This window comes from Dromiciops gliroides, chromosome 4 (genome assembly GCF_019393635.1).
Source record: "Dromiciops gliroides isolate mDroGli1 chromosome 4, mDroGli1.pri, whole genome shotgun sequence".
NCBI classification, from domain to species: domain Eukaryota; kingdom Metazoa; phylum Chordata; class Mammalia; order Microbiotheria; family Microbiotheriidae; genus Dromiciops; species Dromiciops gliroides.
The window spans coordinates 314,323,500-314,349,633 of record NC_057864.1 but is presented as its reverse complement, the minus strand read 5'-3'; the positions used below and the strand labels follow the sequence as shown (position 1 = coordinate 314,349,633).

Genomic DNA, 26,134 nt, shown 5'->3' with positions numbered 1-26,134 from the left:
GTAGAAGCTGGTTGGACATAAGCCCAGAAGTACGTGGTTTGGCTGTGTGAGAGTGACTATTTAAGGGAAGTACAATGTTATGCCATTATGATTATCTTTATACTATATAATTAAATATGGCATTAGAACTTCTTCATTCTATTTGATTAAAGAATAGAGACCTGCCCATCAGGGTATAAGGATTCTCAATCCTCATTCTGTCAGTTCTCTGTACTTTCTTGCATAAATGAGGCTCTCTGAGTATTGTTCCTTCAATTAGAAAATGAATAGATTGAACTGAGATTTTCTTAAGTTCCCTTTCAGCTCTTAATCTTTGATTCTCTGTCATGTATGGTTAGTCATGTATGGATACCCAGTTGATTAGGGGAAACCATCTTCTGTTCAAAATTTAAACAATTTGTAAGGGCCATTATCTTCCTCACCTGATTGTCACATATACCACCACCCCCCCATTCCCTTTTCCCTTCCCTCATCCCATTCTTCCTGGAAATAATTCTCTGGCCTTTAATGTCTTGCTGCTGAAGGAAATGTTTCCTTTTCTGTCTTCTTAGCACTTAGAATAGTGCCTGGTACATAGTAGACCCTTAATAAATACTCCAATGTTGCTACTGAAAACTTGCCCTCTGCCTTGTGAGATGCCATTAAGGGCTTGGAACAAGAGGACTCTTGTTTCTGCTGTCAGGTGTGAAGCGAGCAGGAGGGTCCTTCCTGGTATACAGAGATAGAACCCTACATACATTTTTATATGAATAATGACTTTCTTCTATTACCCTGTTACTACTACCATTCACCTGCCCTATGAGTAAATGAACCTCTTTACCCATAAAGTGGTATGGAATTGAAAAAGCACTGGGTTCAGGTGTGACTCACAGTTCTTCCACTTATTGGCTGTGTAACCACTAATAAATCCTCTAACCTGAGTTTCTGTTTCCTAATCTGTTCAGTGGAGATGATAATATTTGTATTTTATAGGCTTGTGGTGAGGAATGTGCATTGTAAAGCTCTGTCAGATAACAAGCATTGATTAAGCCCTTACTTTGTACCAGGCACTGGCTGACTGTTAGGGATATACAGAAAGGCAAAAACATCATCCCTGCCCTCAAGGAGCTCACATTCTCATGGGAGAGAGGACCTGGAAGCAGCTGTGTGCATATAGGCCACATCCAGTGTGACTGGAAGGTGGTCTCACACAGGAGACAGCCCTCTTGCAAAAGGAGGGATTTATTTGAGTTGGGTCTTGAACTTGAAGGAAGCCTGGAGGCAGAAGGGAGGGAGGGAGGGAGGAGGCCATTCCGGACTTGGAGGGACAGCCTGTGAGGGGGCAGAGTGTCTCCTGGGAGTGACTGACAGCAAGAAGACACTTGTTGCTGAATCACAGATTATATGGACAAGAATGGAGTATAAGACTATTGGAGGGGCAGCTAGGTGTCACAGTGGATAGAGCACCACCCCTGGAGTCAGGAGTACCTGAGTTCAAATCCGGCCTCAGACTCTTAACACTTACTAGCTGTGTGACCCTGGGCAAGTCACTTAACCCCAATTGCCTCACTTAAAAAAAAAAAAGACTATTGGAAAAGTGGGAAGGGGCCCCCTTGTAAAGGACTGTAAATGCTAGAGGATTTCATATCGGATCTTGGAGGTAATAGGGAGACACTGGAGTTTGGCTGGGGGTGGGGTGGGTTTTGGCAGCTGAGTGGAGGCTAGACTGGAGTAAGGACAGACTTGAGCTAGGGAGACTATCCAGAAGGCCATTTGTGATAGTCCAGGCTGTAGAGGCCCTGAGGCCCGAAGGGGATGAGGGAAGAAAAAGGATAGAGAAGGGAGATATCTTTAGGTAGAAATAATACTTTTTGGCAACAGATTGGCTGTGTTTATTAACCATCATTAATGTTACATTGACTTCCTTAGAAAATGAGACTCAAGTTCCAAATAATTGGTTTATAAATGAACTTGGTTAAAGGTCTTCATAAATTAAAAAAAAAAAATCTATGTTTGAAAGGCAGTGTGGTATAGTGAACAGCATACTGACCTAAGATGACAGATTCAAGTTCTGCCCTTGTGAAGGGTGGGTCATGTGACTCTTAGACAAATCATTTAACCTGTCAATGCATCCAGACAGTGCTAATAAGATTATATACTGTAGAGCAGTTGCCAAATCCACATTGCTAGAAGAGAGCTCCTTACACCAGTGAGGTTAACAATTCTGAACAAGTGTTTGCATGTATGAATATATGTATGTATGTATGCATGTGTGTGTATGCAGCTACTTGACTATAGAGTTGATCATTGGATTTTGTGTGTGTGCACATGTTGTATCCCCACATATATGTGGGTGGAGATAGCCTCTAAAAGTTGGCAGGCATTTCAAAGACTTTTAAGGGAATTTGGAAAACAGCAATTTAGGGAATAAGTACTATCATTATACATTTTAATTAATAAGGAATTGATAATAGTTATTAATAATAAAGTTTATAAATGTTAAACTGCATGGATACTGACTGTCAGAGCTACCGCATCTGTTTCAGAGCCCTCTAATGTTTTCTCTTTGTTCTTAGGACCTGTTTTGCAAAGACAGGATGTCTCAGACTATGCACTCAGTGCAGGCACTACAGCTATGAATGCCCAAAGGATCTTAAGGGCCACAAAATTGAATAAACCCATTCTCTTGGAGGGCTCTCCAGGGGTGGGCAAGACCAGTTTGGTGTCAGCATTGGCAAAAGCTTCAGGTAACAACCTTGTGCGAATCAACCTGTCTGAACAAACGGTAAGCACCAGTTGTTATTGGGCTGAGCAGATGTTGCTATGATAATGTCTACTCATAGATGTTTATAAACAGAGAAGATAAAAACCACTATACTACCTGCTCCAGACATATAGTTGAAAGGGACAGGCATTCCTTTTTGTAACTATGCAAATAGTGTGGTTAATGACTTTGCCTTCTTACTGTTTTTTGTTGCCTAAGAATTTATTCTAAATCTGTGCTTTAAAAGTGGGAAAGCTTTGTGGACTTTATAATGACTGGCCAAATAAGATGGTTTGTAGTTCTCAAGGTGTGGTTTAGCATATGTGGCTTGAAGTACTTTCGTTCATAGTATTACGTCCAGTTAAAAATCGACTCTAACTCCAGTTGGAGAGAATGAGACTGATAGCAAAATTTCAAAGTCCCAAAGCTTTGTTATGAATCATCAGTGGTTGTGTGGGGATGCTTGCAGACGTGGCAGAGTGGATAGAGTGGTGGATTTGGAGCCAGGAAAACCTGGCTTCATGTTCCTCCCATGACACTAGCTGTGTGACTTTGGGCAAGTCCTCTCTGAACTTCATTTTCCTCATCTATAAAATGGGGATAATAATAATTGTAGTAATTTACATAATTCAAGGGGTTGTTATGAATCTCAAATGAAATCTTTTGAAAACTTTAAAGTGGTTTATTAGTTGTTATCCTGAAAGGCAAACGATCCTTTTAAAGTATCAATGTCTATAATAGTGTAACAAAAGTAGGTCAAAGTTTAATTGCTTTGTACTTAACAATTCAACATTTAAGTGCAAGATTCCTGGGATACTCAAAAGATAAAAGCAAAGCAGTTCCTGCCTCTACATTCTGTAGAGTGCAGTGGGTCTATACTGGTAGTGGAGGAAGGGGATGGGATGCCAGGGCGATGCTGATTTAGTAATACAAATGAAGCTTAAATGTTTTGATGGGGATAGTTCCATGGCCCAGTTACATACTTCCTTTATATCTTCCTCCTAAAATGCACTTACCTTTTAGTTACCCTTTGTGATTGTCTTGTTTTTTTTAATGCTCCTGATACTGATGAGTTTAGTATAAAGAAGGCTAGATCCGTGTGCTCCATTGTTGAATGTTGGTGTAGCAATGTACCTATTTTGCATTTAGGTTTCTTTTTGTCACCTTTTGGTGGCAAGATGCCATACTTGTCAGTCCTGCTGACTTTTAATTTTATAAATGTGGATTTGGCCTTGATTTCTATTGTCCTAGTTCATAAGTGACTAAAGGTGAAATAGATAATACATGCTGCTGGGTAAAATTAACATGTCAGTTCAGCATTACTGAACATAGGGAACTGTCTATTACAAACTAGACAAATGTTTGCAGACAAATTTGTATAGGTTGTTTTCTTATTATAGTTCCTTGAATATTTTAGTCTGAATTTTATCACTTATAATATAGGAAAAAGCAAAAATGTTACCATTTCTCATCATTAGTCATCTTCATGGATTAAAACTTAGGGAGTGACCATTAAGTAATTGATATCAGACTTAGAGTTAGTGTAAAGGAAAAAGGCCTCAATCACTTTATATTTGGTCTTAAAATCCATGGCTTGGCCCTCAATTAAAGTATCTGCAATTAAGAACAAATTAAATGGGGTGGCTAGGTGGCAGTGGATAAAGCACCAGCCCTGGATTCAGGAGGACCTGAGTTCAAATCCAGCCTCAGACCCTTGACTCTTGCTAGCTGTATGACCTTGGGCAAGTCACTTAAGCATCATTCCATCATTGCCGGGGATGGGGGTAAGGGGGGGGGGGACAGGGCACAAATTAATTGCACCACACTTGCCGTATAATTTATTTTCCCCATTTTTCTCTGAAGGACATCACAGACCTGTTTGGGGCAAATTTACCTGTTGAAGGGGGAAAAGGAGGAGAGTTTTCATGGCGTGATGGCCCCTTGTTGGCAGCACTGAAGGCAGGTCATTGGATTGTGTTAGATGAGGTGAGTTGTGTGCATGTGTTTCTGGGGAGGACTTGCATCATTCAAGCACTAAAACTTCATGTGTGATGAGATGCAGTGCTTTACAGGGACAACTTTTAGAAGATACACAGAGGTGAGAGAGAAGGGTGGAAGGGAACAAGCATTTATTAAGCACCCACTGTGTGCTGGGCACTGCTTTCACCCAAGTGCTTTACAAATATTTTGGACTTTTAAGTTAGACATGGTATCAGATAAAAAGATTAGACACGTGACATATGACATTCTTAAATTATTTTCTTTTAGAGTATTCAATACAAAATAGTTTTTGGACAGCAGTGAAAATCATTTCTCTTATTCCTTTATTTGGTGACACTTAAAAAGTCTAATTCACTTTTTTCTACTGTAACCAATTCTGTCCTGGTTAAAATGTTTAACAGCTGTCTCCAGAAATATCCATCCATATACACATACACGCACACACACACACATGCATGACACAAGTTTAATCTGCATTATTAACATTTTCTCTATCACTTTTTAAAGTCTAGACAGTTAACAAAACAGGAAACTAAGTGCTTATTTGCAGTGTTTGTTAACTTCCACAGTGTAAATGCTCACACTGAAAATTTAACAATTGGCTCTCACCAGCTGGTTTGACCTGGCTGAATCACACCCTTGACCTTAACTCACTTTAATGGCAATGTTCACTGGTCTTTGTCACATAGTGTAGGTGCAATGTATCTGCCTGCCTGTATTTTGCCTCCCTGATGTATTGTTGCCATCTTGTGGCCAAAATGGACCATTGCAAGCTTTCCCCATAAAATCTCTGTTCAGTGGGGAAATCAGATTTGATTTTTACTTAGATAAATGCATCTTAAGGGAAGAGATTATTTCAGTTTTGTCTTTACAGTCCTATAGTCTAGTAAGGTGACTTACAAATTTTAGGTGCTCAATAATTAGTTGGTGAATAAATGATTCTTGTCTCACCCCTTTATTTTACAGATGTGAGAATTGAATCCTAAAGAATTTACTGATCTGTTTATCATTTTGCTTTGTAATGATTTTCAAAAAGGGTGTTTTGTGTGTGTGTGTGTGTGTGTGTGTGTTTCACATCACCAAATGAACAGTGTTTTGTAGTTGTAGGGGTTGGGGAGTTCAGACCATCTTAACAATGGCTATAACCCAGTGGGAGATTTCTCCCAGTATGTGGCACATGGTGAGATTGTAAGAGCAGTTAAAATTTTTCATCCTTTGAATATTGTAAAATGTGGAACTCACCTAACTTGGTGATAGGAGAGATCTTTCTATAAGTTAGTTATAGTAACCTTTGATCTTGAAGAGGATCTGATGTCTGGAAATTATGTCATAACTTGCAGTGAATTGGATTTAAGTGAGGGAGGGCTGGGTCACCAACCTCACTCTCTCCTCCATTCATCTGGGTCCAGTAGCAAGATGTATATCAGGATGACCGGAGATGGCCCCTGGATGTTTTAAGGCAATTGGGGTTAAGTGACTTTCCCAGAGTCACTCAGCTAGTAAGTGTCTGAGGTAAGATTTGAACTCAGGTCTTGCCAACTTCAGGGCCAGTGCTTTATCCACTGGGCCACCTAGCTGCCCCATCTCACCTCAGACACTTACTGGCTGTGTGACCCTGGGCAAGTCACTTAACCTAAGTTGCCTTAAACATCCAGGGCCATCTCTAGTCATCCTGATAACAAACATATCATGCCTCTGGACCTCGATGGCTCTGAAGGAGAAAGTAAGGCTGGTGACTTTGCACAGCCCTTCCTCACTTTAATTCAATTCAGTGCAAGTCATAACATCTGTCATGGTCCTTTTCTAGAACGAAGGACAAGATCAACAATATAGTAACCTCTTCCCCTTCTTCTTCCTTCTCTTTCTTCTGACCACAATAGTTGAACCTGGCTTCTCAGTCAGTGTTAGAAGGATTGAATGCCTGTTTTGATCATCGAGCAGAAGTCTACATTCCTGAAATAGGCATGAGCTTTAAAGTTCAGCACAAGAAGACCAAGATCTTTGGCTGTCAGAATCCCTATCGACAAGGAGGGGGTCGGAAGGGTTTGCCTCGGTCCTTCCTTAATAGATTTACTCAGGCAAGTATTGATACTTTTTGTTGCAAAACTCACAGCAGGGGTTTGGGGCTTGTCTGTAATCCAACTCTTAAACGGGTTATAAGGAGAGAACTGATTTTGTGACCTGGCCTGGCCAGCATTCTAGGGGACCTGTCTTCTGACTTGGGGCACTGAGAAGGCCATACTATGGTAAACCTAGATTAGTGTTTGTTATTTTACATCTCTGAGAGGTGTAAGTAATGAAGTTAATACCAAATTTCTTGATTTTATTTTTCATCAGAAGAATATATAATTGGGGCAGCTAGGTGGCGCAGTGGATAAAACACTGGCCCTGGATTCAGGAGTACCTGAGTTCAAATCCGGCCTCAGACACTTAACACTTACTAGCTGTGTGACCCTGGGCAAGTCACTTAACCCCAATTACCTCACTAAAAAAAAAAAAAGAAGAAGAAGAAGAATATATAATGAACTCATGGTTATTTCCAGGCCTGATTCATCCAGTTTATGGATTATCACAAAAACAGCCTGGTGTAGTGAGCAGAGAGGGTGAGGTTAAAAGCTTTCCTCTGAGTTTTATAGACTGTGCAACCTTGGAAAAGTCTCTTAACCTGTTGGCATCCCAGGAAGCTCTTAAGATTATAGAAGAACTGGGGCAGCTAGGTGGCGCAGTGGATGGAGCACTGGCCCTGGAGTCAGGAGTACCTGAGTTCAGGTCTGGCCTCAGACACTTAACACTTACTAGCTGTGTGACCCTGGGCAAATCACTTAACCCCAATTGCCTCACTTAAAAAAAAAAAAGATTATAGAAGAACTGCCTAGCTGGATTGGCAGAGAGTTCCCTGCAATGATGCAATCACAGGTTTGGGGGTTGGGGGTGGAGCAAGGTACTATTGAGACTTTTCATGTATCAAGTCTAATTTGCCACCTGCTGTCCCAAGGTTTCAGAGTTAGGCCTTTATGTCTTCTCTATAGTAGATGTAGATGAATTAGCTAAAGCTAACTAGGCATTTATTCCTTGTGTATTGGACGTATTTTTAAGAGCAATGTGAAGAAAATGATTATGCTATCTTCCTTCCAAGACTGGTTTTTTTTCTTCAAGACAGTGGAGGACAATGACTCCTTTTCTAATTGAGAATTACAAAAAACTTTTTATAATAGGAATGTTGGGTGTTTTTTTCTGTTATGAGTCACAAGTTATTAACAAAAAAGGTTTGTTTTGCAGATGAATAAGTTGTAATTATGTTTCATAGTGGTGGTTTTTTTTGCGGTTTGGCCAGGTGGAACGATGGCATTTACTAGTTCCTGGAATTTTTTTTTCCCCCTCCAGGTCTATGTGGACCCACTTTCAGCTTCTGACATGGAGTTCATTGCTAATACCTTATTTCCTGCCATTGAAAAAAGCATTGTTGCAAAAATGGTTGCTTTTAACAACAAAGTAAGAATGCATTTATGTATTTTGTTTTCAGTATCTTTAGCATGCATTAGGCTTGAGGTGAACTTGACCTTAAACAAACATTATGGTAGCTGTTCATTCAGTGTGTGTTGAGTTTAACTGCTGATTGTCTGGGGTTATCACTTTCTGTAAAGATGGTTAATCAGTTTGGGGATCTTAGACCTACCTAGTTTTTTCACTTAAGGAAAAGTTGGCATGTTACAATAATAACTACATTGTAGACATACTCAGTTGTGCTACTAAACACTTTCAAGTTTTTTCTTGGCCTTTGAAAGGCAAGTCCGAGAAAGGAGGAAAATGAATCAAAAAACCTATTTTTTAAAATTTCTATTGTTATACTCCACTGGCATCTTTGGTTTCCTCTTCTCTTGATTTCTTGAATGTAATGCGTGGTAGTGAGACAAAGTTTCCAAGAAAGGGTTTTTCTTTTCCTAGATTGATCAGGAAGTGACTTTTGAGAAGAAATGGGGTCAGAAAGGAGGACCCTGGGAATTTAACCTGCGGGACCTCTTCCGCTGGTGTCAGCTGATCCTCGTTGACCAGTCTCCAGGATGTTATGATCCTGGCCAGCATGTGTATTTGGTTTATGGGGAAAGAATGAGATCCCAAGAAGACAAAGAGAAGGTAAGTGTTATACTGTCTTATTTCCTTTCTTTTTTTCCCTGCAATGGTGGGCTTATTCCTTCTGGGAGGTAGGTAAGGATGGCGATGTGGCAAGAGTAGTAGTAATACCAAATATATTGGAACCCCCCCTCACTAGGAACAGAGGATTTCCTAAGTACCTACTATGTACCAGGGACTGTACTAAGTACTTTACCCAAATTATCTTATTTTATTCTCACAACAGCCCTGGGAGATAGGTGCTATTATGATCCCTATTTTACAGTTGAAGCAACTGAATCATTAAGAGGTTGAGTGACTTGCTTAGGGTCACACAGGAGAATTTGAACTCAGGTCTTCCTGGCTCCATGCCACTACTCTATTCATTGAGCCACCTAGATGAGCTACCTCTGGTAATACAGGTGATAAGAGGAGCTCACCCCTATCAATGTGTTACCAGTTTTTATTGTATGTAGCATAAGTCTGAATTTGTGTGACCATGAAACCATGTTGAAACAGACTTCTCTCATGGTTATTAGAAGAGAATGTATTTTATCATAGAGGCATTTAGGAGAAAGTGGAGCTTCTTGGGTGGGGGAGCGCAGCTAAGTAGCACAGGGGATAGAGTGCTAGGCCTGGAGTTAGGAAGACTGATCTTCCTTAGTTCAAATCTGGCTTCAGACACTTAAGTGGCTGTGTGATCCTGGGCAAGTCACTCAACCCTGTTTGCCTCAGTTTCCTCATCTGAATTGGAGAAGGAAATGGCAAACTGTTCCATTAAAAGCAGGAGAATAACATGCTCAGACTAATGCTTGAGAAACTCTAGAAGCTTTTAGTTCATAGCTAAATGAGAATGGTCCTTAAGTAAAGGTATATGAAATAAGTTCAAATGATGGGAAAAGGAGCTAAAACAGTCTTTTTTTTTAAATTGGATTTAAAATTAGAAGTGGTATGAAATACTTTATGTTTGGTGAATTATCCTCATTGATAGTTTGGGACTTCTTCCTCTATAATGGAAGTATGTTAAGTAGACAATCTTTGAGCTGAAAGACCTCATGTAGTCTGCAAAGACTAAGTGACTTCCCTAAGGTCACTAGTTTGTTGTTGAGACATGTCTCCTTACTCCTAATACAGTATACTATCCTTACTTTATTACTTATACTGCTAGATTTTCTGGTTTCATATATTTTGAGATTAGTATAGAATATTTATATTTTTGATTGTTCCTCTTATATCAATAAAATGTTCTTTTAAGTGGTTGTTAAATTTTCAGGTGTGATTTTATTACACTTAGATTTTGTAGTTTATTCCAGAGGAAGACAATTCTGTGGTCTTTTTAAAGTGAAAATGGGATTTATTCAACAGAAATAATTTTGGATCAAATTTTACTGAATTGCATCTTTTCTTTTGAATGCTGAATGACATTAATTACCAGTGAGATTTCATTTTCCAGGGACTCATTTTCATAGAACTTTTAAAGTTTGTAAAGTATTTTTACATATATTAGCCTCAGTTTGAGCTTCCCAACAACCCTTTGAGGTGGGTGCTATTATTAACTCCCCCTTTACAGATGAGGAAACAGAGGGTGAGAGGAGTTAAGTGATTTGCTAAGGATCACACAGCTAGTTAATGTCAGAGAAATCATCTGAATGCAGCTCTTTCTCCCTCCCAGTATTGCATTCTATCCATTGTGACACCTAGCTGCCTCAGAAATAGATTTGTGATGCATGTGCATTTAGGTCATAACAGTGTCTCTTCCCTTGCATCAGCTTGTGGGCCATCCAAAGGCATACCAGCAAGCCAACTCTCCTCCTTTATGGAGTAGGAATTACATGATAATTTTTTCATAGTTTATTTCTCATGTTTTCTCACCAAAGCCCTCAGGTGATTTGGACATGTGTGGCTACTGTGTTTTTGAGCCCAACCCATATTTCTCATTGTAGATATAGTTGTGGAAAGATGATAAACTTGGTGCCTGCATTCTCAAATCCCTAAAAGAAAGACTTCAATAGTTGTGCATATAGAGCAGAAATACTCAGAATAAAGCATGTAAATAGAAACCTACTGAGAAATTTCTATTTTGTTCCTTTTTCCCCTCTCTTTAGGTCATTTCTATATTCAAGGAGGTTTTTGGTCCCAATACTGTGCCATACATGGGGACAAGACAGTTCCATATCACTCCTTATGAAGTCCAGGTGAGGGGAACATAATATTTATTTATCGGCCCTTTGTTAATCTGATTTCCTTCTCTCTTTCAATATATTCACCTTTAATTACTTTTTTTTTTTAAAGGTTGGCTATTCAGTTCTTTCCCGTGGCAACTATGTTCCTCAGCAATCCCAGAGGCCTTTGTCTCTCTTACACCAGTCCTTGAAATTCCTTGAGCCTGTCATGAAATGTGTACAAATGAACTGGATGGTCATCCTTGTGGGTCCCACAGCTGTTGGAAAAACCAGTTTGATCCAGCTCTTGGCCCATCTGACAGGCCATACATTAAAGATTATGGCCATGAATAGTGCTATGGATACCACTGAACTCTTGGGTGGATTTGAGCAGGTAACTACTCTGTCTTCTTATTTAATGAAACATTTAAAGAACTCTTTCATCTTGTTTATTGAAACCTTTTTATTTTTACATTTTCATTTCCAAAACATTAACCTGGCTCCTCCCCTTGCCAGGGACCTTATCTTATAAACAACAAGATTGGCAGATGAGGGAAAGGTTTTTTTAAAAAAGGGGGGAAAAGCAGTTCAGAAAACTAATGAACACACCTAACAGCACATGTGGCATTTCCATACCCATTGCCCACCTCTGCAACAAAGAGAGAGAGTTGCATTTTTTCAACTCTTCTCTGGGGAATAGTTTTTATACAGTATTCAGGGTGTCCTTTCCCTCCCTCCCCCCTTTCATTTGCTTTATTATATTCATTGTGTATATTGTTTTCCTGGTTTAACTTACTTCACTCTATTTCAATTCATATTTTTTTAAAGCATTTATTTAAACATCTACTACATGTCAGGCACTGTACTAAGTGCTTTACAAATATTTCATTTGATCCTCACAATATCCCTATGAAGTAGGTGCTATTATTAGCACCCATTTTATAGTCGAAGAAACTGAGACAAGCAGAGGTCATATAGCTAGAGTGTTTGAAGACAGATTTGAACTCAGGTCTTCCTGATTCCAGGTCCAGCCTTCTAGCTGCTACATCCTCTAGGTGCCTGCAATATACTACAGGCTTTATGTTTAAAAGGCTTCCTCTACTCGTGAATTCTTTATATTTGTCTCCTCTAATATATTCTTTAAAATGATACTTGTTGCTAGGGACTATGTGAGTTTCCTGTGACTGTTTTAACCACCTGTTACAGGTTGACATCATACGGCCTTGGCGACAGTTGCTCAAAAAGGTGGAGGCTACTGTGAGTGTTCTTCTCCGGGATAGCCTTCTTCTCAATCCTGAGGATGCAGAGGTAGTCCTTCGTGCCTGGAGCAATTTCTTCCTCACTTATAAGCCCAAATCTCTTGGAGAAGTTGGGAAGAGTATCACTGTAGAGATTGTGAACAAACTAGAAGCAGTGTTGCTGCTTGTTCAGCGCCTGAATAATAAAATCAACTCCTTTTCCAAGACAGGTAGGTGCATGCTATATAGATAACAAGCTTCTGAAGGAAGCTATTGTAGGCTGCCTCTGTCCATGGTGCCTGGACACTTTTGGGGGCTTGTCTGCTAGCTCCCCAAAGCCATTATTCATGAATAATTGTTCTTGTCATTAAAATCCAAGAACAACTTTGAGCCTGAAAATATAGTAGAAAGTGGTTGTCTGAAGCAATGAATCAGCAATATGGGTTTTACGTGTAGCTTGGGCTTTTGGTTCATATTGTTGATATTTGCTGAAGGTATGTACCAGCAGTTTGTCTAACTGTTGGGTTTCTTACTTGAAGTACACTTGTCTATAGCCTGATGGCTTATAATTAAGCCTCATTTATTCTCTCGGTCTATTAATCAGAAGGTGAAATTATTCTTTGTCATTTGTAACCTGGGTACTTGGAATTTTCATTTTGATGCTTAAACCTCTGGTAGGAATGAGTTCACCACTTTATCTATGAAGAAGACAACCATTGCACATAGCCCATGTTCCCACTTTGAAAATTCTTCCTCCCTCTCCTTCTCCCCTTTCCCCCTCCCTCTCTCTCATCCTCCCTTTCTTCCTCTTTCTCTCCTCCCTTTCCTTCTTTCTCCCCCTCTTTCTTCCTCCCTCTTCCTTTCCCCCCACCCCTCTTCCATTCCCTTTCCTTTACCTTTTCCTTCTCTTTCTCCATCTCAGTGAACCCAAAGAAGTGTATCTCCTAGTCAATAATTACTTAACATTTTAAATCTCAGTGGAAATTTCTTAGCTTCATGACACAATTAAAATTGCAACTCTTCCTAAATAAAATATTGATATTTTGATTGTTCCTTCTTTTTAAATTTATTTTTATTTGTAGCATTCTTTTCTTTTTTTGTTTTGGTTTTTTCTTTTCTTTTTTTTTTTTTTGCCGGGCAATGGGGATTAAGTGACTTGCCCAGGGTCACACAGCTAGTAAGTGTCAAGTGTCTGAGGCCAGATTTGAACTCAGGTACTCCTGAATCCAGGACCGGTGCTTTATCCACTGCGCCATCTAGCCACCCCCTTGATTGTTCCTTCTAATGTGGTGGTTGTCTGTTGCCATTTGAAATTTGAACATTATAAATAAAAATTATGCCTATGACATTTTAGAATTTTCCAGATTTGTGGAAGACTTCCGAAGTTTTAAAGTGAAACTTGTTCAAACTGTGGATGGTCGTAGTCATGGCACATTTGAGTGGGTGGACAGCATGTTAGTTCAAGCCTTACAATCTGGAGACTGGCTTCTGATGGACAATGTTAACTTCTGCAAGTAAGAGGGCATTTGTTACTCCTTGGGGCTTCTCGGTCGGAGGATAGACTTTGGGGAAAAATAGAGCACCTACTCAGAAATTAGAAGCTCTGATGAGTTATGTTTCCTTTCATTTGAAACTTGTTGTTATGCTCAGTTTTGAATACTTTTTGGTCCTTACACTTGTTGTTAATAGCTAATATTTTATGGTGTACTTTATATGTTGTTTTGAGCTGAGCTTAAATTCTGCACAAATTTGCTTTCGCCCCAGAGTTGTACAGTTTAACTTGGGATATGGCTTTGTCTTAATTCCTATCATAGAAATTGTTGTTGTTATTGTTATTAATTTCTTAATAACCCTTGAGTAGGGCTATGTCTTTTATCTGTGCCCTAATTTAGTGTAATATTTGTGAGAAAGTAATTATTAATAATGGATTTCTTGGGGGGAACCCAGAGACTCAGTTCTAGGCTCCCCCCCACTTTGGAAGGTTCAGTCCAGGAGACTTTAGCTTAACTCAGCCTAATTCCGTTCAGGGTGAGTCCAAGGTCAGTGAATTGAGGGGATTAAGCCACACCTATCTGAGTTTGCCTTTGCCCCTCTGGGGCTCTCCCATTAGACCCTGTTGTCATCAGGTACAGCTCTTTTAATATGGACCACCCTCAAGTCAGGTCAACTTGAAATGAATGATGCTAGCCAATTAGCTTTGATCAATGTGTACTATCGAAAGAGGAAAAAGCTTTGGATCATGAGGCCAGTGCCATTCTTAGCTTGCACTCTAGGCTTGGAATGCTGTCCTGTTGGTGAGCACTGTCCTCTTAGGCCAGTATAGGTAATGTAGAAATAGAGCGTTGGGGGTTTTTTGGCTTTTGTTAACTGCCACGCGGTCAATATTCTTCTAATATGTAATATACTTTAATAATAAATGCTTACTGCCTAAACTGGTGCTATAGCCATTATTATATGAATAGCTATTAATATATAATTTAGTAATACTTTTAAAAACTCAGCCTCCTCCCCCCCAATAATTTAGCTAGAAATAGTTGGCAACCCCATAATTTAAAATAAAATAGACTATTGTGCTTGGATTTAAAGATCTTGGTTCAAATACCAGCTTTGCCATATACTTGTGTGAAATGTATCCAGAGCTGATTTTGATTGTTGGGGGTAGAGTGGAGATTTTGACCTTAATTTCACTTGAGAATGTCAACCCAATGAAATCCTTTTCCCCATAGCCCTTCGGTGCTGGATCGCTTGAATGCTCTGCTTGAACCTGGGGGTGTTCTCACTGTTAGTGAGAGGGGAGTGATTGATGGTTCTACTCCCACTATCGCTCCACATCCAAACTTCAGGTATTCTTCTTTTTGTTATCCCAAGAATCTTGTGGCCTTTGCAAACCCTGTACAGTAAGTAGGTATCCAGCAAGAATCCTTAGATTATCTTTTTATAACCAAATCAGAGAGATTATATGATGAGCATTGATTATCACTGTTATGAATAGGTGCATTATCAAATATTTTATTAGATTCAGTGATGCAAACAAGGGGAAAATGCGGATTAAAGGCAAATGTGACCGACATGGGGTCTATATTAATCAGTGTCATTTTTCCAGTCTTTGGAAGTTTATAATGTTGAGGTTTCAGATCCCCAAGATGAAGGGGAGTTTTGTTGTGTATCTGAGCAAGAAACTATTATAAAGATTAAGAGATAGAAACTACAGAAGGTGACTTTGGATTTTGGACTCATTCAGTGCTTTCCTTTCTAATAACTCTAGAAGAGTGAAATTAATAATGATATTAAACCAGCTTGGAATTTTCCAGCTAAGGACAGATTTTAAAGCTGTTGGTCTCTTAATTGGCCTTGTCAAGGACTGTGTCTGTGTCTTGATTAGATCCACAAACACAGTGAGCCTTAGGTTTGCCTTCATTTTGCATAGCCACTGTAATACAGTGTGATTTTTATGTTTTTCTTTTTCTCCCTCACCAAACTTCATTTAACAGGCTTTTCCTTTCAATGGATCCTATCCATGGAGAAATATCCAGAGCCATGAGGAACCGAGGAATTGAGATTTACATTCCAGGAGAAAGGGATGAGAATAGTCCAGATCCCTTGGATTTGAAATTGCTGTTGCACAGCATAGGTTTGGTTGGAGACAATTTATGTGACACCCTTATAGCCATGCACACAGAAACCAGACAAGTCATTGTAGGTAAGTTGAATGATTAGTTCCTCTGTTAGACAAGCACCTGCACTTCAGAAATCACAAAGAGAGTTTCAGGGAATAGCATGACTTCTTGTTGGTTTAGAATCAAGAGAAAGGGAGGGTTTTGGTTTTTTTTTATTGTGCGATATACCAATTTTCTACTTATTAATTCTTGCTTGTGAAAACATTAGGCCACTCTTGTCACCATGAGTATATACTTTGAGTGTGCGCCAGTGGAATATTTTGGAGGGTGAAGATGTATGAGTGGGGCATTTTGTATTCCTTTAGAAGCAATGGGCCTATGTCCTGTCACAGTTCAGATGCATGCCCTTCTGAGGATGAAAGAAATTGGCTAAAACCTTTCCAGAGATAAGAGAGTTACTTTGAATCAAGGGCATCTGAATGAGAAGGGGAGATGGGGACATTGACTGAATGTTTGAGCAGAGTTGAGGGAACCATCTTTTTTTTTTTTTAGTTTGTGGCAAAAGCTCACAGATGATCATGTTTTCTCTTTTAAGGTTCTCCAACATCGTCTTTATCTACCTTTTTTCACACGGCCACACTCACTGCCCAGCGCCTGCTGCGGGGCTTGAGTGTAGCTCAAGCCTTTTATGGAGCTTGCTGGGAAGTATATGTCTGTGCCCAACAGTCACCAGCAAATCGACAGGTAAATATTTTGAACCCTTGCCTGAATTATAATATTGAATGAATGAATACAAAAGCCTCTAATAAGTGTTGAGAGGGTACCAAGCAGTGGTAAGTGAGTAGTGTATAGTGCTGCATACCAGAAAAAGGTTTTTGATTTTTTAATTTCTTACCACATTATAGAAACTAAAGCAAATATTAAGGAGACAGTGAACTGAGTGCCAGATTTAAAGTAAAGGGACCTGGGCTGAATCCCACCAGTGCCACTTATTATCTGTTACCTTGGGCAAGTCACTTATTTACATTGGGCCTCAGTTTTGTGATCTATAAAATGAAGGGGCTATACTTGATGGCATCATAGGTCCCTTTTAACATTAATTTTAGGATCCTTTGGTCTTATCTGTTCCGTATTCTGAGAAAGACAACTGGTTTCAGTGGACCTTTACAGTAGAATCATATGTAATGTGTCATTCATCTTTTTTGTTTGTTTGTTTGTTTCTTGTGAGGGAATTGGGGTTAAGTGACTTGCCCAGCATCACATAGCTAATAAGTGTCTGAGACCGGATTTGAACTCAGGTCCTTCTGACTCCAGGGCTGGTGCTCTATCCACTGTGCCACCTAGCTGCCCCATGTCATTCATCTTGGTGCCATCCCTGGGTAATAGGAAAATTGCTGTTATTCTTATGGTGGAATTTATTCCACTGATAGAATGAATAAGCAGGATCTAAATTGTACTGTATATGGGTGATTCTGTCTTGATGGTGTTGTACAGTTGTAGTCCAGATATGAGCTATAGAGATGGTCATTTGTGGCTCAAGGAAATTGTATTGATCAGTATATGGTGTTGTGAATATTTTAACTGATCTCTTATTATTGTTGATAATATCAATTCGCATAGTGAATAGATTGCCAGCCTCAGAGCTGGCAGTATTTGGGTTTGACATATGTTGAATGCATGACCTTGGGCTAGTTACCTAAAACCACTCGGTACCCTAGGAATCTCTTTAAGACTTTAAGTTGCAGAGCAATTCTCAGTCTGAATTGGTGTTAAAAAGAGTTTTTGTTGGTAGTTCCTTATACTAATAAAACCACAGATAGTGATCGTTCCAAAATGTTGGGTGCTATTTATCTTTTTCCCACTTTCTCATCAGCTTGTGCAAGAAATACTGGTGAGATGTGTTTCTTCTCTGAAGTCACCAGAAAAGTGGGGTAGCTCACTTCTTGCAATGGGTGTGTGGCCCGACTCTCTGCCCTCAGCCCTGTTTGCCACTGAAGATTCCCACCTTTCTACAGTCCGAAGTGATGGACAGATCCTGGTGTACTGCCTCAATAGACTGAGCCTGAAAACCAACAAGTGGGAAAGGTGAGCAAGAGAGTTAAGTTAGTGGTGCACAGCATGGTGAGGTGGAAGAAGCACTCGGTCTGAAGTTAAGAGAACCTGGATTCAACTCATTTCTGGCACTTGCTGCCTGTCTGTCCTTGGACAAATCATTTAATCCCCTGAGGTCTTGGTGTCTTTAAATTGTAAAATGAGGACATTGGACTAGGTAGCTTGTAAGGACCTTTCACGTTCCAGATGTTCCTGTGTTCCATTGTAGTTAGGTTTTGTCTCGAGTAATACGGGATGTGTTCATAATATTCCCAAGGAATACATGCCCAAGAGCTGTGAAATGATAGCTGGTCTTCTCTAGGGTTCAGGTGTATCAAATCTCAGATGAACAAGTATATTTTTGTTTTATGGTGGCTTCTCCAACCTACTTTCGGAGTAAAGCATCAGTGCTATGACTTCTTGTTTTGTTTCTGTTGAACAGAAGCTATTGAAAGGAGTTTGTGTTGCCTTGCTATATCAGCCACCATAGTGTGTGTGTGTGTGTGTGTGTGTGTGTGTGTGTGTGTGTCTTTTAAATGTCATGGTTGTGATTGAAGCTTTAGATCCAATATGCCCCTTGTAATTTTGGCTCCTAAGAAATTCCTATGTTTGCCTTTGTGCCACTTTTTGTATTCGTGCCTTTGCCTTGTTGAATTGTGAAAAAAATTATTTTTTCTTACTCATTCTTGTTCTTTCTTATGACTTCCAGGATACTTCCTCTTACTTTGCAAGACTTAGAGAAAATAATTCAGTCCTCTAACTCTGAGAGTCTGAACTTCAGTGCAATTGAGATGGATACTTCTTGGTTAGATGAAACCAATGTCTTGGCTGCTTCTATTAAATTGCTCGTTGAAAGAGCAACCAATCAGGACTGGGTTCTTCGAGTTAGGTGGCTTTACCATCTGGCCAAGAATATACCACAAGGCCTTGGTAGGTAGCAAGATCTCAGTCCTGTGTGCCTGTATGTATGTGTTCATCATTCCTAATTTGTTTTTTTGAAAGCCAGGAAGTGTTTACACTGTGGAGAACAAACATAGTGTTTTTAATGTTATAACTCAAGGTATCATGTTGCATTCTATCTATTGTCCTCAAGGTTTTTCAACCTAGTCAATTGATAGATAGCCCTTGTTCAGTAGGTGATAGACACTTGAAAAAAATTTTTATTAAAGCCCTAATAGAATATCATTGTGGTGTAGAGATGGAGGTAACCCTAGATTCTCAGCAAGTGTACTAGCAGAGCAGAAGCACTAGCTGGCACAACCCCCCCCCCCCCCCCCCCAAGGTAGGATTGATTCAGGTATGGATGCTGGTTCTCTAAATCCATGCCTCCCTGAGTTCAGAAACTTATCACCAAATTGGTTACCAAGTGATGACTTTTGAACCAAAGGTAATTTTTTTAAATGTTGTAAATTAGAGAGTGCCTATGATTTGTACCATTGAGAGAACTCTGCATCTTTGACATCACAGATCCTTTAAGTATTGAAGTGCATGAACAGTACCCTTTTCCAATATGAGATATTTCCAGATAATTCTGAAGTTGTATAACCTTGTTGGCAGTACTCTACAGGAATGTCTGCCTTGGAATTAGTGGCCCTATGTATGTGCACATTACCATTAGTTTAATAGATGATCTGTTTAAAAAAATTGTTTTAAGAATAATATGAATGATGTCATTGAAAACACATTTTATTTTCCTCTCAGCGTCTCTGTGTGGGTACCTCATTCAGAAGAGGATTGTAGCGTATGAGCACTATTTACTTTTAGCTTTAAATTTTCCTTATATTTTTCCTATGGTAGCACAATACACGGAGTCATTTCTGTCAGTTGATGGGAAAATAGGAAGAAAATGTATTAGCAGAGGTGGCAGATACTGAGGAGCATGGAATCTGTTGGTGGAAATTATTGCTTGAAATTATATAGGTTTCTATTCATTTTTTCTATATTTCCATGATAATGACTAGAATAGTTGAATATCTGTGTTTTGCTTAATGTGTACCTGGTTGACTTTATTCAGAAATTGATTGCATGCTTATTGTCGGATGTGCTCAGTTTCTTAGCCTTTTTTTTTCCCTCCTACCTGTAGAGTGTGTAAAGACTTACCTAGAATCTGGTGCTACATCCCTGACAAACTTTTACTCTAATCCACTCTCTGCTGAGATCAATAATGTTATCAAGAAAATACAACCAAATATGACAGGTATTTTATTTCACCTTTCGGGGGAAGGGTTGGGCAGATTCTTCCATGGAATTATAAGAAATAAAAACCTTGCAGAATGTTAAACATAATAAAGTTTGTATTGACTCTCAAACTCTGAATATTACAAGTTCAATTTTTATATGAAGTGATCAGTTTTTCTTTGGTTTCTAAAAGAGTGATAGATATTGTTGGTTTTTGCTGAGGCAATTGGGGTTAAGTGATTTGCCCAGGGTCACACAGCTAGTAAGTATTAAGTGTCTGAGGCTGGATTTGAACTCAGGTCCTCCTGAATCCAGGGCCAGTGCTTTATCCACTGCACCACCTAGCTGCCCTGATAGATATTGTTTTAAAAACTGAACTTCTATAGTTGATACTGAGCTATGGTTTTCCAAATGCTACTGTTGGGGGCAGCTAGGTGGCGCAGTGGATAAAGCACTGGCCCTGGATTCAGGAGGACCTGAGTTCAAATTTGGACTCAGACACTTGACACTAGCTGTGTGGCCCTGGGCAAGTCACTTCACCCTCATTGCCCCACAGAAAAACCAAAAAACAAACAAACAAAAAACCAAATGCTACTATCATTAGTTTTATACAACCTACCATACAGTTTTCTTACCTGAAAGTAACCAGTGATCAGATAGTGGTAAAGCTGAGAGCTGAGTAGTCATGAGTAATTCACTCAATGACCAGAAGGTAACAGATGCTACTGTTAACAAAAAACAACAGGAAATGGGACTATTTGGTAGGTTCCTGGATTTTTGAGATCATTTTATAATTGGCAATGTGACCTATTGAAATGTCCACCAAAGGAAATCATGACATGGTGCATAGTTTCAGCATTTTAAGATAACATATGCATTTGCAAAAGAAATATCAGGAAGACTTTTTTTGGATATTTCTTCTTTTTTTTCTTTTCTTTTTTTTTTTTTTTTTTGTGGGGCAGTTGGGGTTAAGTGACTTGCCCAGGGTCACACAGCTAGTAAGTGTTAAGTGTCTGAGGTCGGATTTGTTCAAATTTGTTCAGGTCCTCCTGAATCCAGGGCCGGTGCTTTATCCACTGTGCCATCTAGCTGCCCCTGGATTTTTAAAAAAGGCTTTTGAAGCATATATTAGTGTTTTTGTTTTTTTAATGCTTTCATTTTCGTGTTTGGCTATAAACATTTTTTTCTGTAGCACCCAATTCCATTGTTGCTTCTTATGATCTGGATAAAACAATAGAAAATATAGATAACTGAAAAACCTATTGGGTAAAGGATGTTACTTTAATACTATTTTTTCTTTTGTGGCCATACTGTTAGATGAATCTTTGATTTCACTGGACCCCCGATGGAATATGCAGGCTTTGGATATTACAAGAAACTCAATGGACTTTGATACAGAATCCAATAAGACCGAAAAGATCCTCGTGCGTTTGGAATCTGTAGCAAACAGGTAGGTGAAGACCACAGCACTGGATACTTGTATCTATTTCCTGCATGTTGCAGCTTCTTCAAAGATAGCTAATATAGAATTACTTAAGTACACCTTTATTGTAGTGTGTTGATCTCAGCCTATTTGCCACTCAACCTTTGCTGTTGTACTCACTAGTGAGATGATTTTTGCTTGATCTGTTGAAAAGGCTTAACATATCGTGTGTGTGTGTGTGTGTGTGTGTGTGTGTGTGTGTGTGTGTGTGTGTGTGTGTGTGTGTGTGTGTATCTGCTTTTGTATTCAATAGACCTTTCAAGATGAGTCTAACTCAAATAGAAATGGATCCCTGCAGGCTGCATGTTGAAGCCCTGCAAGTTTGGCACCTCCTCTTTAGATTTATGATCTTTGTTTAAAAATTTAACAGTAGGTTTCACTTTTTCCCCCTAAATACATTAGACATATCCACACATGTCTTATATGTATATTGCATATAAATTTCTCTTACTCATACAAAGAAGATGTTACTGGCCCACTGTCATTCGAATGTATGTGTTGTAGATTTTCTAGCGAGAGCAGTGTACTTAGCTATTTGATCCTCTTTTTCTCAGTTTTTTTGTTGTTGTTGTAACCATTAGCTTGCGTTTCATCTGTATATTTGGTGCAGTTTGTGGTTCTAAGAAACTTACATTAACTGATCTCTCCTACTCTGAATCTATGACCTTATGATCTTTCTCCATTTTATATTGGATGTTAGTTATCCTTTGATCTGATTAGTTCAAAATTTGCAAAAAGGAATCCAGCAAGGCAGAATCATCAGCCTTTATAGTCAGAAGACATGTTCAACTCCTTAATTTTACAGATGAGCTACTGGGGCCTGTAAATAGGTTAAATCACTTGACCAAGGTCACACAGGTTAATAGCCACATAATTTGAACCCGGTACCTCTGATTCCAAAGCCAGTACTCTGTATACATTGTACCACAATGATATACTACTCAGAACATACTCAGTCACCCAGGCCTTTTTGGGATAGAGTGGGTTAGTAGATAGTAATTTAGAGGTGTAAATTGGCAATAAGCAGATTTAAATTATTGTTTTTCCTCCCACTTCATTAAAGGACAAATCTATACCTGGACCGGGAAAAAAGGGTTTTTACTGAAGCCAACTTGATTTCCACTGCAGGCAAGAAATCAAAGAATAGTGCATTAAGAATGTCCTTAGAATTCCAGAAAGGTGAGTATTTAACTTTGCTAATATTGTCAAATTTTACTTTGATTCTTGTTTGCTAAATCATTTTAGGGTTCAACATCTTTTTCTAATTAATCTGAATAATATTTATTTTGAACATTCCACAAAGGTAGAATTCTGGTATTTTTATAAAAGCAAGAAATTTCTATTTAATGAAAATGGAAAAATAATTTTTTTCCATTTGATTTTCTAAAATCCTATTCAGTTTATCAGGGATTCTGTACACATTGTAGAATACTTAAGGAACTGTTCTACTGGCCAATTATTCAGCTTCATTAGAAGCCTTCAGGATAGCCCTTGGGACATTTTAGTTTTAAAAGAAAGTGGAAGCTACTTGTCCTAGGAACATGTTCTCCAAGAGCTTGATCATCTTTATCAGAAAAGTACCTGTGAATGCCTAATTGGTTATTTTTACCCTAGGCCCACGATTGTATCCAGCAATTCTGTTATTTTTGAGATTCATTCTGCTTTTTACTAGTGTTCTGGACTCAAAATTATAGGAGGCAAAGATTTGGTTGCTTATTTCATTTTCAGAAAAATCATAGAAGTTTCAGTAACCACAGTATTTAGGCAATATAAAGATCAAGACTGAGTCTCTATGTCACTATAGTTTTATTAAACATATGGAATTTTTGTTTTTGTGATCTTCAAGATCCAGAGAATTACCAGAGCTTGCCCCATGAAATTGTGGTCCATCTTGCTGCTTTCTTTGAATTTTGTGATTCATTGATAATGTACTCAGTGCAGTCTTCTCAGATGGAGTTATCTGATGCTAAACTGATTAAGGTGAGTAGAACCAAGTATATTTAAGCCTTGCATATCTTCAGTATTGTATTCACTTTGGGGTATTATATTTGAAAAGGGGGAATTGACAGGCTTTACTCAGCATCAGGAGTAGGGGCCAAGACAGAGAAGCATCATCCCATTGCCATAACAATTCATTGAAAGCACTAAGGAGCCTAGAGAAGAGACAACTCAGGGGATATGATAGACATCTTCAAGTATTTTCAAGACTACTTTATGGAAGAGGAATTAGTGTTATTTGCCTGTCTCCAAAGGAGAATAGTAAGACTGATGAATAGAAGTTATAAGGAGCATAGTGTCTTCCCACTATAAGAGAAAAACTTGTTAACAATTAGAATTGCCCAAAATAGAATTAATGGCTTCATAGTATAATTGATAGTGATGTTACTTGGAAGTGTACAAGTTGAAGCTAGATGACTACTTACCAGTAAAGGTATTCATTCATTGGGTAAGGGCCAGATTCAACAAACTTTTATTATTTTTTATGTATAAGGTGCACTATGCTAGATAACCAGTTTCAGCTGGAACTGGATTCAAGTCTACACTGGTTGCATATTATGCAAAATTTAAAGTTTTGTTTTTTGGGGCAGTGAGGTTTAATTGACTTGTCCAAGGTCACACAGCTAGTAAGTATCAAGTATCTAAGGATGGATTTGAACTCAGGTCCTTCTGAATCCAGGGCTGGTGGTTTATCCTCTGTGCCACCTAACTGCCCCCACAGTGTTTTTAACTATTTCTTTTTTTTTTTTTTAGTGAGGCAGTTGGGGTTAAGTGACTTGCCCAGGGTCACACAGCTAGTAAGTGTTAAATGTCTGAGGCCGGATTTGAACTCAGGTACTCCTGACTCCAGGGCCAGTGCTCTATCCACTGCGCCACCTAGCTGCCCAACTCTTAACATTTATTAAGATGCATACACAGGGAGAAGTAGCCTGATGACCTTGGACTATCTCATCAGAACTCTTAAACAGTATTTGAAAATGTGCATCTCTGTCTTTTTGCTTAAATGTTGGTCACCTTGAACACTGCCATCATAAAAAATGAACTCAGAACGAAGTGTTCTTAGCACAGGGTGAGATAGTCTATTGTAATGGAGAAGATAAAGCCAGGCTTGATTCTTGGTCATTTAGGCAGCTAGTGGTAGACTTAGAATAAAAAACATCCCATTCTGCGCCTTAGCTTGCTGAGTCATACATCTCACTAGATTTTAATAGTATGTAGAAAGGAAGTTGGAATTGCGGTTTCTTTTGGCCCAGACTCATTTTTTCACTGATAGAGGTGAGGAAACTCCCTCTGCCTATGTAGATTAGCACCTGTTGTGCAGTTGATACTCCTAGAGTTACCTTGGTCCCTGAGAAGTTAAGTGAGCTAAGCACTTGTCTTTGTTAAAGAGAGAGGCAAGACTTGAATCCAGATCTTCCTGACTGATGCCAGCTCCATCTTTTACTCCATCCTGAAGATAGGGAGAGGCAGAATTTAATGTCTAAGTCAAGTTCATTGCAATACTACTTCTACGTGATTCTAGGATGAAACTGAAGCTCAGAGAAATTAAATGAGTTGTCTGAGGTCTCTCAGGTATTAAGTGTCAGAGGCAGGATTGGAACTTAGGTCCTCTGATTCCCTAGAGATTACCCTTCCCACTGTACCACTGGGATTATATTTTTATGCCTCAGATAAAGAAGTTTCCACACTCCACTACTTAGGACAGCACCTAGCACATAAAATAGTAACCTGACCAACATTTAAAAGCTTGCTTAGGGCAGTTACTTTGGAAGCCATAGTGAGGACAGATCCATGCCTTCTTTGTGTGTTCTACTGTTCCTAAATATATTTCATATTGTTTTGTATAAACATGAATAGGCAGTCAAGATGCGGTGTATTTGATAAAGGGAGCTTTCTATGATCCTTCTCGTCTTGCTTTTTAGATCTTGTATTCTCTGATGTGGCGTGATCGGTTCTGGACAGTGTCTGATATGGTCAAAGTGGATTCACAAGGCTTGGCCCTGCTATCCCTTCACTGGCATTGGGTTTCGAAGTATTTGGTTGGTAGGGTTCCCCAGCTACTGATCGGTCAAGAGGAGAAGTAAGTCCCTTTCTTTTGGTACATTTTATCTCACCCTCCCTTGTAAGTGGTGTAGTGGTGGTGATTGGTGTTGGTGTTGGTGCTATAATAGCAGCAGCAACAGTAGTAGTGATAGTAATAATGAGCCCAACAACCACTAAGTGAAGAGAAAGATGAGTTAAATGAGAACACTGTCCCCCTTATACTTTGTTGGTTCTATTATGCTCGATGGAAAACTAAAAGCTTCTCTTATCCACCTAGGTTTTCTCTGTTTTATTCCTCTCTCCCCTTTTCCTTATTCTCTAAAGATATTACAAAGAGGTGCTGTCTGTCTCAGAGCACATTCAGAACTGCCTTGGTAGACCGATGGGAGGCTTTGCCAGCATAAAGAAGGTGCAGAAGGCCCTGGGAAGACCTCTTCCTTTCAAGGTACACAAATTGTTGTTAGTAGCAG

At 39.1% G+C, this 26,134-nt stretch overlaps 1 protein-coding gene across 1 annotated transcript in view; it reads left to right on the top strand.

The window, feature by feature from the left end:
- The window catches only part of MDN1 (midasin AAA ATPase 1), a 173,275-nt gene that overhangs the window by 84,870 nt on the left and 62,271 nt on the right, over nucleotides 1–26,134 (top strand). The window contains exons 36-55 of the mRNA XM_044000235.1: nucleotides 2,556–2,764; nucleotides 4,607–4,729; nucleotides 6,625–6,822; nucleotides 8,129–8,236; nucleotides 8,690–8,878; nucleotides 10,960–11,049; nucleotides 11,147–11,410; nucleotides 12,223–12,484; nucleotides 13,609–13,768; nucleotides 14,981–15,097; nucleotides 15,746–15,954; nucleotides 16,467–16,615; nucleotides 17,745–17,956; nucleotides 18,672–18,892; nucleotides 20,046–20,159; nucleotides 21,458–21,590; nucleotides 22,687–22,802; nucleotides 23,470–23,603; nucleotides 25,544–25,701; nucleotides 25,989–26,109. Coding sequence (XP_043856170.1) covers nucleotides 2,556–2,764; nucleotides 4,607–4,729; nucleotides 6,625–6,822; nucleotides 8,129–8,236; nucleotides 8,690–8,878; nucleotides 10,960–11,049; nucleotides 11,147–11,410; nucleotides 12,223–12,484; nucleotides 13,609–13,768; nucleotides 14,981–15,097; nucleotides 15,746–15,954; nucleotides 16,467–16,615; nucleotides 17,745–17,956; nucleotides 18,672–18,892; nucleotides 20,046–20,159; nucleotides 21,458–21,590; nucleotides 22,687–22,802; nucleotides 23,470–23,603; nucleotides 25,544–25,701; nucleotides 25,989–26,109 — 3,287 coding nt within the window. The remainder of the gene's footprint in view (nucleotides 1–2,555; nucleotides 2,765–4,606; nucleotides 4,730–6,624; nucleotides 6,823–8,128; nucleotides 8,237–8,689; nucleotides 8,879–10,959; nucleotides 11,050–11,146; nucleotides 11,411–12,222; nucleotides 12,485–13,608; nucleotides 13,769–14,980; nucleotides 15,098–15,745; nucleotides 15,955–16,466; nucleotides 16,616–17,744; nucleotides 17,957–18,671; nucleotides 18,893–20,045; nucleotides 20,160–21,457; nucleotides 21,591–22,686; nucleotides 22,803–23,469; nucleotides 23,604–25,543; nucleotides 25,702–25,988; nucleotides 26,110–26,134) is intronic.